General features: G+C 60.2%; 1 protein-coding gene across 1 annotated transcript in view; it reads left to right on the top strand.

The window, feature by feature from the left end:
- Positions 1-6604, top strand: part of FOXO6 (forkhead box O6) — a 93439-nt gene extending 86835 nt beyond the window's left edge. The window contains 1 exon segment of the mRNA XM_077837977.1: positions 5192-6604. Coding sequence (XP_077694103.1) covers positions 5192-6604 — 1413 coding nt within the window.
- The last annotated feature ends 7134 nt before the right edge of the window (positions 6605-13738 follow it).

Raw genomic sequence — 13738 nt, 5'->3', positions numbered from 1 at the left:
GCATGAGGGCCCATCCTTGCAGCCTGATGCCAGTCAGGGCCTGCCTCCAGCGACCTGGGCACAGAGCCATTCTCAGTGGACTGGCATCCACACCACCGACACTGCCGGGCACCTCGCTGGCAGCATCAGCAGGGAGGCCGAGGGCTGAGTGAGCTCTGGAGACTGGACTCCCCTCTCACCCTCGAGACTGTAGTGCATTGGTGTGGCCATGGGCAGAGCTTGCCTGGCATCCCCCTGCCTGAGGGGGTGATGTGTCCTACCCCTGTTTAGGCTCTAGCAGTTCTGGGGATAAGACCCATAACTCAGGGTTAGACAACGAAGCCCCCACCCCTTGGCAGCTCCTGGCTGAACCTCCAGGCCGTCAGTCCCTGGGCACCAGTGCCCTGATTAGAGGGCGGCACGTGGTCTGTAGACCAGGAGCCTTGCCCGCCCCAGGGCACTTTGTGCTGGTGCTAGCAGCAGTGGGCGTCTGCTGGTTGCAGCGCGGGGAGCCCGGGCAGACACCATTGGCGTTGCAGGCAGGGCATGGGTTAGCCTATCTCTGCCAGCTGTTGCAGGCGTCTGCCCAGCAGGACGCCCCACACTGCTACCGGCGGCAGGGCTGGCTCAGGGTGGCATCAGCGGGAGAAGTTTGCACCATGTCCCTCGTGGGGCCCAAGGGGCAGAGCACAGTGCTGCCCCCAGGCGCGCCCTGCATCTCTGGGCATTAGGGGCTGCCACAGCCTGAGGAGCCACCGCACCCCGGCCCAGACCCCCGGGCGACTGAGCGCCACCGCCCGGGAGCATCTCTGCGCCGTCGGCCAGGATGGGCCAGGCTCTTCGCGGCAGCACAGAGATGTCGCCTGGTGGGACAGGGATTCCCTGCAGAGCTGGCCTGCGCGAGGGCAGGAGGGCATGGCTGGCCCCAGGCATTGTGCCAGCAGGCAGACGGGAGGCTGGAGTGAGGGCAGAAGGCAGAGAGAGAGGACTGGGGGGCAGGAGGCAGTGGGCCGCGGAGCTGGAGGGGAGGGCAATGGGGGAGGGGAAGGGGGTAAGGAGGGACGCCGAGCGACTAGCCCCCCAGGTGCTCTGGGCTGGGTGGGGCGTGTCTCCCGGGACTGGCTAGTGCCAGGCCTGCTGCCCGTGGCTGTGTGGCTCCTGGGGACAGCCAGCAGGCTGCGAGGGCATGGAGGGCCAAGGCGCTCCTCGCCCATGTGCCCCACAGAAGCCCCTAGCAGTGGCAGGTGTTTCCCACCTGGGTGCCCTGGCCTGAGTCCGTCTGGGCTGTGGGGCAGCCTGGCCAGGTGGCACTGGGGCTGTTCCGTGCTGAGGGCAGGTTGGGAAGGGGTTAACGGCCAGCCCGTACCTGCAGTTGCATTTTAAAGATGTGAAATTAAAGCCCATAATTTATTCTCCCCACACACGAAGGAGCAATTAGTTCTAAACACGGCTTAATCAGTCAGCGCGAGATTGATTTCTGTAGACTTGGATTTGGTGGCTGCTGGCAAGGAGCCAGGCTGGGAGCAATCTCCAGATAAATGAAGTGCGGAGAAGGAAGCCATTACATAATCTGATGGATGGGCCCGGAGCTCGCACGGCTTCTCATTAGTATGCCACTCGAGGCTGGCAGCCGCACCAAACTTCTCCCAGGCACCTCAGCAACTTCCCCCCCCCCCCCCTTGCCCCGGCCCCTTCCCCAGCTGGGCTGGCCTGGGGCTAACCACTTTCCCGCAGGGCCGGGACAGACACCCGGACCCAGGAGCCTGTTCAGCCACAGGCAGCCCTTTTGCAAACTCCGTGATGTTCCCCTCTCTGGCTTCCAGCTGGCACAGCATGCCCCCTGCCTAGGCCCGAGAGCTGGTCTCTTCCACCCTCAGCTCTCTGTATTGTGCTGGGCACCGGGCCTGCTTCAGAAGAACCACCTTTATCCCCATTCACAGACAGGTAAACCGAGGCACGGCCAGGGCACATGACTTCCTCCAAGGTCACGCAGTGAGTTGGCAGCACAGCAGCATGTAGAACCCAGGAGTCCTGTCCTGGTCCCTCCCTTTCACCCCAGACCAATCTCTGAAAGGAAAAAAAACGAGGAGTACTTGTGGCACCTTAGAGACTGACCAGTTTAGTGCTCCTCGGGTTTTCTGTGCTGATGCAGACTAGCACGGCTACCACTCTGAATCTCTGGCAGCGAGGGGGCAGAGGGGCTCATTAGGGAGCAAAGCGCAGCCCCCGGCTGTCTGGTGGGGCCAGGTGGGAGGCAGCCTTGGGGAGCATTCATCATGCCACCTCCCAAGGGCCCGGCGTTCTGTAGCATCCCCGCAAGTGACATGTGCTGTTGGCAGCTGCAGGGTGCCCACTGGGATCCATGGGCCAACTCTGAGGAATAATCCATGGGTCACAGAGTGACGGTCCCCAGCTCCCACGTGCATCATGCCTGGACTTCCCTGCTGTAGCATCGAAGCGTGGGGGATGAGCGGAAGGGCGTGGCCCTGCCTGTTGCTCCCCCTCAGAATGGAACCCCGCTTTCGATGGTGTCGGAAACGCATCCGCGGGCGAGGACAGTGCTGGTGTGGCATAGCTGGGAGAGCCTTTGTCTCCCGCCTGTCCACGTGGCTCCCGTGTTCTCTGCCCAGGGTTTGGCTGCACCCTGGGGGAGTCCAATCACACCAGCCCTGGGGGGCTGTGAACACAGAACCCAGGACGCTGCAGCGTCAGACGGGCTCCTGCTGCAAGCGGGCAGCACTGAGGTGGCTGCAGAAGCACCTGGCACCAGGATTCAAAGGTGCTGCTGAGGAAAAATCAGAGTCGGATACCACCACACCCATGCCTGTGTTTTGTTGCTGTCCTCAGGAGGCTGCAGGGGAAGGAGCCAGTCAGGGGGAGCCAGGCCAGCAGCATCTCACCCTCAATAGCCAAACTCTGCATTTGTGGGCAGGAGAGATGGGCCCGAGACATGGGCCCCAGAACGCACATGCTCTGGGCTTCGGGCAGGTCAGGACCACACCTCATATTGAAGGGGAGGATTTGGGGGCAGGAGGGGATCCCTGCTGGGGACGGGATCCCCGTAAGGGTTTGCAAGCAGCCCTCGTGCCAGGTGCGTGATGCTGGGGGATGTGCGCCCTGCCCAGGGTCAGACCCCGATCCGCATGCAACATGCGAGTTCCTGGTGTGAGCGGAGCCCAGCCAACGCTTCACACCAACTTGCTTTGAACAGCCACCATTCGTGCCGTGGAGCTGGTCCCCGGGGGACATGCCGTTGTGTCTGCTCTGATGCATTCAAGATGGCTGGGCTGACCTTTCCTGCATGTGGGGGTGGCTCCCGATTTGCTGATACAGATGATGGGCTGAGGGAATTGGAGGGAGCTGGTCCTGAGTCCCCTGGGCTGTAGGGTCCCCACTGCCCTGGCCTAGGGCTGGGCCAGGGGGGACCCACCCACCCTTAATGGGCCATGCATATGTAACCCACACACCTCCTGGGTGTGGTGCTCTGTCCCATCTAGTGGCACCGAGACCACTTAGAGAGCCAGCGATTGATGGGTCTGCTCTACAGCCTTAGCTTGTAGCCAGTTGGCTTTTAGCTCATGCAGTAGAGGCTGATGATTTAGCTCCAGCGGTCCCAGGTTCAATCCCGCCCGCCGACGCCTAGGGTCTGTCGGCATTACACATAGATTGAGCGCAGCTAGGCTCCTAGCTGCAAGGTCCATGAGCCTGCAGGTCTCTGCAGCCCGACTTGCCGCTGGGGGCTGAACTCCCCCCAGAGCCAAGGCCCATCCCACGCCTCAGCACCGGCTGCCCCCGGGCCAGGCCCATTGCTCAGACCTGCCCCCTCTGCCAGAAACAGAGCCCCAGGGTACTCATCAAACCAGACCCTGCCTGCCACGGCGCACGCTTCTCCTGCAGGGAGAGAATGAGAGAACAATCCACATGTGACAGCGGTGTGGTCAGGGGGCGAACGTGCTGCGGGAGGCCGTCCGACGCGCCGGTGTCAGACCTGGCTAGAATAGTGCCGTGTGTGCTGGGAGCCAGTCTAGAGGCTCACCTTTGCCCCGGGCTGTGGGGCACGGCCAGGGGGAGCGAGGAAGGAGGCAGCTTGCAGGAGCTTTGGAAATGTTTTCTTTCTTCCCTCCTGGTGCGGGGGAGGCGCGGCGTTCGCCAGGCAATAGTAGCCAGGGCTGGTGAGAAGAGTTTGAAGCCAGCTTGAGCACGGGAACAGGGACTCTGTGCCCACCGGGGGCTGGGAGGAAGGGTCTGTCTGCCAGGCCGGTGAGGGACTTGGCATGTGCCTGGTGCCAGTGAGGCAAGCGGGATGGGCTCGCTGGGTCTGAAGAGGACTATGGATGGGGCTGTGCTGGGAAGGGGGCCCCGAAGGAGGGCTCCAGGAGTCTGTGCTGGGGGAAGGGGGTTGAGGGTGGGACCAGGGAGCCCTTTGCACGAGGCCCTGGTCGCCAGAAGCTCAGGGCCTGGTTCTGATCCCAGTCACGATCTGACGTCCGTGTCCCTCCATCGGCTCCAGCGGAGCTGCTCCTGATTTACACCAGCGTGACTGCAGAGTCGGGCCGGAGGGCTGTTCCTGTCCAGGAGCCGTTGTGCAATATGGGTTGGGCATCTCAGTGCTGCTCCTGGGGGCAGCCCCCCCATGGCACCAAGAGGTCCCCTTGCTGCAGCCACAGCAGAGAGGCTAAGGACTGAAGGTGCCGTGGAGCGCCAACGCCCAGTGGTCCCTTGCCCGGCCAGGCTGAGGGTACTGGCAGGCTGGGGTGAACTCTTCCAGCCCTGCCCCTGTCGTAGGGGGTGTGGTAGAGGCTCCTTTCCCTGGCTGTCAGAGCCCTTGCTGAGTGCTAAATAAATCCCCGGCTGCCCAGGCTAGTGCATGTCAGCGCACATATGCGCCGCTCCAGCCGTGCACCAAAGGAAGACAGAGAGAAACCCCCCAGCTCTTCCCAGCCCTAGATCTTAAAGCACTTGTACCAAGGAGTCAGTATCATTATCCCCATTGTACCAATGGGGAAACCGAGGCACATAGTGGGGCAGTGACTTGCCCACGGTCACCCGGCAGGCCAGTGGCAGAGCAGGGAATAGAACCCGGCTCTCAGGGGTCCCAGTGCAGTGCTTTCTCCACACACACCATAGGGAAGCCCCCCTGCTAGCCGCTAGTCCCAGGGGCAGAGGCGCTGTGGACTCTCACTGACAGAGGCTCTTTGTTTTGTCTCTGCAGAACTCGATTCGGCACAACCTGTCCCTGCACACCCGCTTCATCCGCGTGCAGAACGAGGGCACCGGCAAGAGCTCCTGGTGGATGCTGAACCCCGAGGGCGGCAAGACCGGCAAGCCGCCCCGCCGGCGCTCTGTGTCCATGGACAACAACAGCAAGTTCCTGCGCATCAAAGGGAAAGCCAGCAAGAAGAAGCAGCTGCAGGCGACTCAGGAGCGTGGGGAGGAGAGCCCGTCCTCCCAGCAGGCCAAGTGGTCTGAGAGCCCCGCCTCCCACACCAGCGATGAGTATGATGCCTGGGCCGACTTCCGGACACGGGCCAACTCCTCGGCCAGCACGCTGGGCGGGCGCCTCTCCCCAATCCTGTCCAGCCACGAGCCGGACGAGCTGGAAGAGGACGACGGCACCCCGTCCTCCCCGCTGATGTACCCCAGCCCCTCCAGCACCATGTCTCCCTCCCTAACCAGCAGGTGCTCCGTGGAGCTGCCCCGGCTGACCGACCTGACCGGCACCATCAGCCTGAACGAAGGGCTTGGTGAGAGCCTGCTGGACGACCTGCAGGACAGCTACAACATGAGCCCTTCCCAACCGCTGCCCTCGGGCGGCCTCAGGCAGAGGAGCTCCAGCTTCACCTTCAACTCCAAGTGCTCGACGCTTGGGGCAGCCACTAGCATGTACTGCGGGACCATCTACAGCCAGCCCGCCATGAACCTGCTGCGGCGCCTGCCCATGCAGACCATCCAGGAGAACAAGCAAGCTACCTTCTCGCCCGTCGGCTCCTACCGGAACGCCTCGCTGCAGGACCTGCTCTCCTCCATCTCCTACGTGCACAAGGAGAGCATGGCTCAGGGCGAGCCGCCCATGGCTCAGGCCGGCGTCCTGGCACCGTCCCGCAGCCACAGACAGAGTGCCCTCATGTGCGGAGGTGGGGAGCTGGGCTTGTCCTCTTACCCCGCCCACTCGGCCTCCCTCATGAAGAGCAACACTTTGTACCACCCGTCACCAGCCAGCCACCACCCTGCTGTCAGCAACAGTGCCTTACCCACTCCTATCAGCCTTATGAGCTTGCCTAGTGACTCCTGCAGCATGGCAGCCATGCCCCACCACGGGCATCTCCATCCCTACGTCAATACCCAGGGGGCACACATGAGCTTGCTGGATTCCCTCCAAGGCCCTTACCAAGGGGCGATCCACCCCCCTGTTTTGGGCCAGGACAGGTTCCCAGCAGACCTTGACCTGGACATGTTCAACGGCAGCTTGGAGTGCGACGTGGAGTCCATTATCCTCAATGACTTTATGGACAGCGACGAGATGGACTTCAACTTCGACTCGGCTCTGCCCCCGCAGAATGGCCTCAACATGGCCACGCTGCCCAGCGCCCCCCAGCCCCCGAACCAGAGCTGGGTGCCTGGCTGAGACAAAGCTGGATGCTTCCCACCAAGGAGTCACATGGGGAACAGTGAAACAGACTTTTTTTTCCTTTCTCTTCTGCCTTTATTTGTTCTGACGGGCTAGAGCCATCTGTTAAACCGGAGAGCCACCCTGACCACAAGCCGCAGGGTGACAGATCCGTACGGGCGCAGGACACGGCCCCCGCCAGCCAGTCCAGATGTATCACCCGCATTGATGTGTGCGCCAGACTAGCTAGCTCAGGCTCTGCTGGGGAGCCCCAGGCCCACCCCAGTTCTCTCCCTAGCACGGTAAAACAAAAGAGAAAGCACATCAGGTGTGGACATAAAGGCAGTCTGGTTAATTGCACGCCCTGTCCCTCCTCCGCCCCTAGGGGGGTTCCCAGCCGAGGCAGTGCAGAGTCTGGACCCAAGGCATTCGCTTTCCAAATTGCCCCACCGGTGACTGGCCCCACCCTTTGTGCTCTTGTTTGGTTTAGTTCTCCCCAGGACGGACAGTGGGTGGCAGCCCTGGAGCAGAGGCAAAATGACTGCAAAGGCCCTTGTTTTCCAGGGCAGGCTCAGAAAATTCAGCTGCGGCGATCAGGAGCGGTGGCTGGCTGAGAGGAGGCTCCCCCCAGCAGTCAGAGTTAGCGTCAGCCTGCAGCCCCTTCCACCCACTCACCCTACAGCAGACCAGTGGATTTCCATGTACTGTTTAAGCCTGTTCTAGAACCTGATATAACCCCGGGGTAGCTGGGGAGCCAGGGAAAGCCTCTGAACTCTGGAGCTAGCAGCTGTGGCCGCTTGCTGGCAGCACCCACGCGCACGGGGCTCTCTCCAGAGTTTGATTCTGGATTCTGAGCCAGTTTGATCTCAGCCAGCTTTGGGGATGGCCACGTTTTCAATCATCAGAGCCTGAAAAAATCCCAACCCACCGACAACTGGCAGCTGTCTGTATACAACATGCCTGGTGCCGTGCACAGCTGGTGTGTGCATGGGTGGGGGCACAGGCGTGCATGCCCCTGCATGTGCAAATGCCGGCTTTGCAGGTGCGTGTTTTGCAGGCCCAGGAGCCTGTGTGAGGCTCGTGGCCGCCTATTGGGAGGGGCATGCTGCTAGCCTGGATCCCTGCTGGAGAGGTAGGCTGGCGGAGGTTAGAGGGTGGGGGGGGGGAGTTATTTATTTGATTTCACGCACTCTCTTGCCATTGAATAATCACCTTGTTAGAAGAGCAAACGGGAGAGCCGTGCTGGGAGCTATGCCCTGCACTGGGGAGGCAGTCTGCAGGCAGCGCGTGCTCACGGGAGATGGCAGTTAATAATCAGGGATATGCAGAGGGTTGGGAGATGATTGCAAAACCTGGATCTAGCTTGTGATGCAGAACATCCCCAGAGTTTGAGGTGCTCAGCGCCGGGGCACTGGACCTCCCAGTGGGACTTGGGGTTCAAACACTTGTTTCCCTCTGCAGAGCTCACTGTGCCCCTGCGTTTTCAGACCATTTAACCCACCACCAGCAAACCCTTCCCTCCCCTGCCCCATGGGTCGGTACGCAGGCTCTGGGCTGGTGCCCGGGGGCTGCCAGTCTGTCAGGCAAGGCAGAGGTGCTATTGCTCCCCGCACCAGGGAACCACTGGGGCTAAATGTCAGGGTCTAGCAGCAGGGCCCTCCAGGAGTCAGCATGCTTTCTGAGCACTGCCCATCTGAGCTGGGCGGGCGGGGCCAGCAGTAGGTGCTCAGCATTTGGGGACGAGCCAGTCGGAGGGAGGATCCTTCACATTAAGCGAGAAGGGTTCCGATCCCCTTGCCTCTGCGAGAGTGCCCAGAAGAGCCAGGAGTGGGCCCGGGGCTCAGCTGAAGGTTGGCAGCTGCAGCACAGGGCCCAGCTGGGCAGTGGGCTCTGCTGGCCCCCAGGCCAGGCAAGCATGCCCGTACAGCAGGGTTTTGTTCAACAACAACGGGTCTGAGGCAGACCCAGAGCCTGGCCTGAGCCTTGCAGACAGTCCCTGTCTCTCTAACAAGTCAAGCCCAAACACCATCTGAGCTCTGGGGCTGGAGCTTTTCCTTGGGGGTCCAGCTCCTCCTGAACTGGGGCCCGGCTCCTGGCTCTGAAATGAAGACCCACGTTGTTTCCATGGCGCTTTGCTCTAGGTTCGCTGGTCCTTTGGACCATGAGCCTCGAGCGACCCGGGCACAACCCCCTGGGTGGGAGCCAAGGTTTCTGTGAACTCTGACTGTAGGACACAGGTCTGGTGCTTCCCAGCAGGGGGGAGGGACATTTGCCTCCCAAACGATCTTCCAGGGGCCCCAAAGTATAGTCAGAGAGGCCAAATTACGTAGTGAGTGACCCAGCCCTGAGCAGTGAAAGTGACAGTGACAAACTACTGATGCCAGAGCCAAATTTTACTTTCTTAAATGCCAAGATTTCCTGGGTCTAACCAGGCCTGGGCTCTTGGAAGGCTGGTTGTGTTTTAAACAGCAACCTCCAGGGACCCCAGCATACACACCAGCCCCCCAAGAAAGGGACCCTAGAACTGGCCCTGGTATAATCGCATGTAGTTGGGAACTGGGGGCTCCCTGACTCCACATGGCGGCCAGGCTTCAGGGGTCTCTGGCCAGGTGGTCTAGAAAGCACCTGGAGCCCCCCGCATTGGCCCATGGAGCCTGTGGCTTTGTCGTCTGGGTTCAGGCTTGTCTCCCATAGGAGCAGTCAGCATAGGCACATCTGAAGGGCAGAGGAGATCCCAGCTGCTGATGGGTCCCCATCCCTACGCAAGGTGGATCCCCGAAGGGCGCTTCCTTCCCCGGTTGGGGCTGTCCCATGCCCCTGCCCTGTAGCCCCCCTCCTTTCTCTGTGAATGGCCCAGAAGCACCAAGCGCTGTCAGGCACAGAGAAAGGGGTGGGTTTATTAAAGACCCCATCTCTCCCCTCCAGCAATTCTCCCAGCCCCGGGCATCACAACCAATGCATCTTCCAAGGGCCAGGCAACATGTCCTGATGGAGGCCATAGGAGACGGAGCGGCTGCTCCTTGCCTGGGGCAGAGTGGCATCCTGTGGTGGGCATACACCAGGTCCTCTTGCCTCACCCGACCAGGGTCCGTCAGGTACCCGGCGTGTGTCTATGGTGGGGAATAACAAAGGAGCCCATTGATGTACCATTGATGTTTGCTCCAGGTACATAGAGGTCGTAGTCTATTTATAAAGACATTATTACCAATTAATTAATTATGTTTACATTGTTGGATCATGTACAGAATTTAATATATTCTATTCTAGATACTCTTTCTCAGAGGCTTTTTAAAAAATTATTATTATTTGGTCGATAGCATACATTCATTCATTCACTCCGTTTCGACACTCCCATTCTGTTTTCAGACGTATTTAATTCATTGCAGAAAGAAATTGTCAATGACAGGTGGCTATGAAATACCCAGCCCGCTTGCCCTGCCCTAGCCCGGGGGCGCTAAGGAGGGTTAGAGAGGAGGGGTGTGGCAGGGAGCCGTACTTACTGTGGGGCTGGGGGCTGCAGGGCTGGGACCACCTACTAGGTGCACGAGGGGCGTTCGGGGAGCAGTGCTGCCCTGTGTGAGAGAAAGGAGGGAGCTACCTCCTTCCAAATACCTGCTCTTCCAGGCACATCCCCGGCAGCACAATAGAGGATGGTGGCATTAGGCACTGGATGGCATGTGCCATCGGCATGTGGCATCAGACGGGCACCTCGCCCGCCCCTCCCAGCACCAGCCACACACTTGGGGCTTTGGATCCAGCATCGCCCCCTCCGTGGCCGGGCCAGCGGCACAGGCTGGTATCGTCCTTGCCAGGCTTGGTTCTGCTGCAAAGTCTCTGCTCCTCTCGGGTGCTTTCGTTCCTGCTTTGGGAGAGGGGATGCAGAGGGGAGAGGCGGAGCCTGGTGCACAAGCTCTGCCCCTCTGTAGGAGACGCGCCACCATCTGGCAGGGAACCCCAGCCCAGGGAGGCCTGGCTCTGTCCTGGGGATGCAACAGGCTCACTGGGGTGCTTAGTGCTCAGCATCAGGCTCCGTCCCCACTCCTGCTCTCTGCCAGTCTCAGGGACTCTCCCTGGCCTCTGCAGGCCGGGCGCCTCGACCTGCCCCAGCCCCTGGAGCTCAGTGCTAGCTGGGCCTTAGAGTTTACATCCCTCCCCCAAAGGAGATGGGGAGAGGGACAGAGATGCCCAGGGAGCCCCTTGGCCTTGCCCAGCCCTGAGCATCCATTGGTACTTAGAGGAAGCAGCAGGAGGCCTCAGTCAGAGAAGAGCCCCCGGCATCCCCTGGGCCTGCTCCCCTCGCCCCACCCCGCCCCGCCCCACCGTGTGTTTGACCTGGGAGGCCAGCCCCGGGCACGTTGTCTTGCGAAGCTGTCTGTGGTTCGTGACCGTGGGGGTGTCGTGTGTACGGTGGAGTTGTGTTGGTAAGCATTGTGTGTGGCGTCGTCGTGCAGTGCGAGGGGTGTGGTGGCGGGCAGGGAGCTGGGCAGGGCAACCCATCACCCTGCGTGCCCAGCGACACCCACGCCCTCGGGCAAGGGCACGTCAGCCTCCGGCCTCTGCGGGGGAGTTTAGGTGCAGGGCGGGAGGGGCCCGGGCAGGAGCCAAGGGACCAGTGACCTGTGCAGCACCCCCAGTGCCAGGGCGGGCAGAAGAGAGCAGGGCTGTGCATGGGGGCAGCGCTGCTCAGGGATTGGGATGGAGCGGGGGCCAAGGCACATGGGGATGGATTAGGTGTGCGGGGGGGGGTCAGTCATTCCCTTGCAGCTCCATTTCCATCCTGGACCCTGGGCCCCCGCTCTCCTGTATGCAAGAGTCAGATGATATGTGCACAGGTCTGGTCTGGGCCCTGGGCACGGCCTCCTGCTCCCCACCTGTCTAGAGACCAGGGCAGGAGAACTGCTCTCCTTGGTGGCATCGCTGCTGGTTCTGACCCTGGTCAGGGCTGCCAGCAACCCCCGCACTGCAGCTGGGGAGCATGGGGCCCCCGACGGCCCAGCATGCTGCAGAGCTGGCTCCGTGCCCTGCTGCGGTCTGTGCAGGCCCACGGCAAGGAGCCACGCATGAGGCTCTCTGGCCTGCGAGCACATGGCCGTGCTGTCTGCACTGTGCAGGCTGTTGTCATGTGGCTTGGCCATGAGTCCACGTTTAAATACGGCTTCAGGGTCGCGTCCAGGGAGTCCTAGAGACGGCTGGGCTGCCCTGCCCAGCCACGCTGGGCCTCCACATCAGTGCCAAGCCACCAGCTGCTCGGCTCCTAGCATGGCTGGGAGCACAGGGAAGGAGAAGGCCAGTTCTTTGATTTGAAGGAATCAGCGGGGTTATTTTAAATCTCCCTCAGGACGTGAGTCCCCAAGCATAGCCCATACCCAGCCCCCCCGGGAGACTCCTCTTCTGAACTTTCCACCTGGTTCCCTAGTGCACTGTCCCCCTCTGCCCCACGCTCCCAGCCTGGCTCCCATTTCTGGCCTGGTGGGGCCTGACTTCAGTGACTCAGCGATGGGCACACAAGCAAGGAGCAATCCGAGAGCGGAGCTGGCTCCCCGGCGGGACAGGGCTCCGCAGAGGGACTGGCTCCAACAGTTTCCTTTATACAGATGTTTCAGTTCATTCTTTCCCACGTATTTATAACTGTACAGACCTGGGGGGAGGGTTTCGGACAGGCTGTCATCTCTCACCGCACATATATTGTAGGCAACGTAACCTTCTTGATTGTGCTATTAGAGTTTGTGTATGTGGCAATGTAAAGAACTGTGTATAGTGCATTGTACAGCATATTTTCATGAATAAAATTGTTTTAAATATTACAAGTATGGCCAGCTGACTTCCATGCTTGTGTGTTCATGCGTGTCTGTGTGTTTGCATGCACATGTGTGCATATCCCTGTGTGTGTGTGCGAGAGATGGAGGGGTCAGTGAATGTGGTGTACCAGAGAGGGAGTTGGAAGGTTAAAGGCGGGGACAAGTAAAATAATCAATACTTGTGAGCCCTATTGTTTTGTTCCTGGCAAACATCCCAAGACGTTAGATAAAAACATTAACACTCTTGCTGGAAGGCTACAACATTTACTTGGGGATTGGTCCTGCTTTGAGCAGGGAGTTGGACTAGATGACCTCCTGAGGTCCCTTCCAATCCTGATATTCTATGATTCTATGACCACACAACTTTATTTCTTAGAATTCAGAACGATAAAGCACCAGAACTCAAAACCAGAGAAAGAGAAAGCAGGCTGCTCCCTAAAACAGAGAGGCCCAATTCACCCCAGCTAGCTGGCTGGCTGCAGACTGACTCTGCTAGACCCAGATCCCCTGTTTCTCTCCAGCTTTCCCTTGCCTACAAGCAGACCCAGGAACCCCCTTAGAACATAAAGGGATAGCTTACAATTTAACACATTTTACAACACACCTCAGCTACCAAGGAGCCTGTGCGACCCTTGGGCACTTGGAACTAAAGACCAAACTGAGAGTCAAAGGAAGGCCCAGGGCATTGGGTCAGGAAAATGGGGTCTCCAGCACCCCAGAGGCTGGGCTGGACCCATGAGTGTCAATCACAACACTGGGCAATAGATGAGAATCAGTAAATTGCAGCACATGTGTGCGGGCGGCGCTGTGGGCTGGGCAGCGGACATGAGTGGCAGGCCCAGTGGGCGCAGAGAAGTGATCACTGCACCACTGACCTGTGTCACCTCTGGCCCCTTTCCCACTATGCGGCCATAAATCCCTCCCCCTACCTGGGCCGGCTCTGAGCACCAGCGAGATTCTGCTACCGTCTGTGAAAAGAAGGAAGCCAGCCATACCGATAGCCCCTTCTGCCGGGACAATGCCCCTCATGCCACCTCCCCATTGACAGACAGGTCCCCCTGCCATCCACTCCTGCCAGATCCCCATTGATAGACAGGTTCCCCTACCAATGCACCCCCACATAGCACCACCCCATTGACAGCCACGTCCCCCGTCAGCGCCCCCACACGTCACTCCCCATTCACAGCCATGTCCCCCTGTCAATGCCCCTTCACGCCACCTCCCCATTGACAGCCACATCCCCTCTGTCAACGCCCCCTCACGCCACCTCCCCGTTGACAGCCACGTCCCCCTACAACCTCCCCATTCACAGCAATGTCCCCCTGTCAACGCCCCCTCACGCCACCTCCCCATG

The sequence above is a fragment of the Eretmochelys imbricata genome, chromosome 19 (genome assembly GCF_965152235.1).
Source record: "Eretmochelys imbricata isolate rEreImb1 chromosome 19, rEreImb1.hap1, whole genome shotgun sequence".
Lineage (NCBI taxonomy): Eukaryota > Metazoa > Chordata > Testudines > Cheloniidae > Eretmochelys > Eretmochelys imbricata.
Note: the sequence above shows the minus strand (reverse complement) of the source record. Positions and strands in the feature narration are given on the sequence as shown.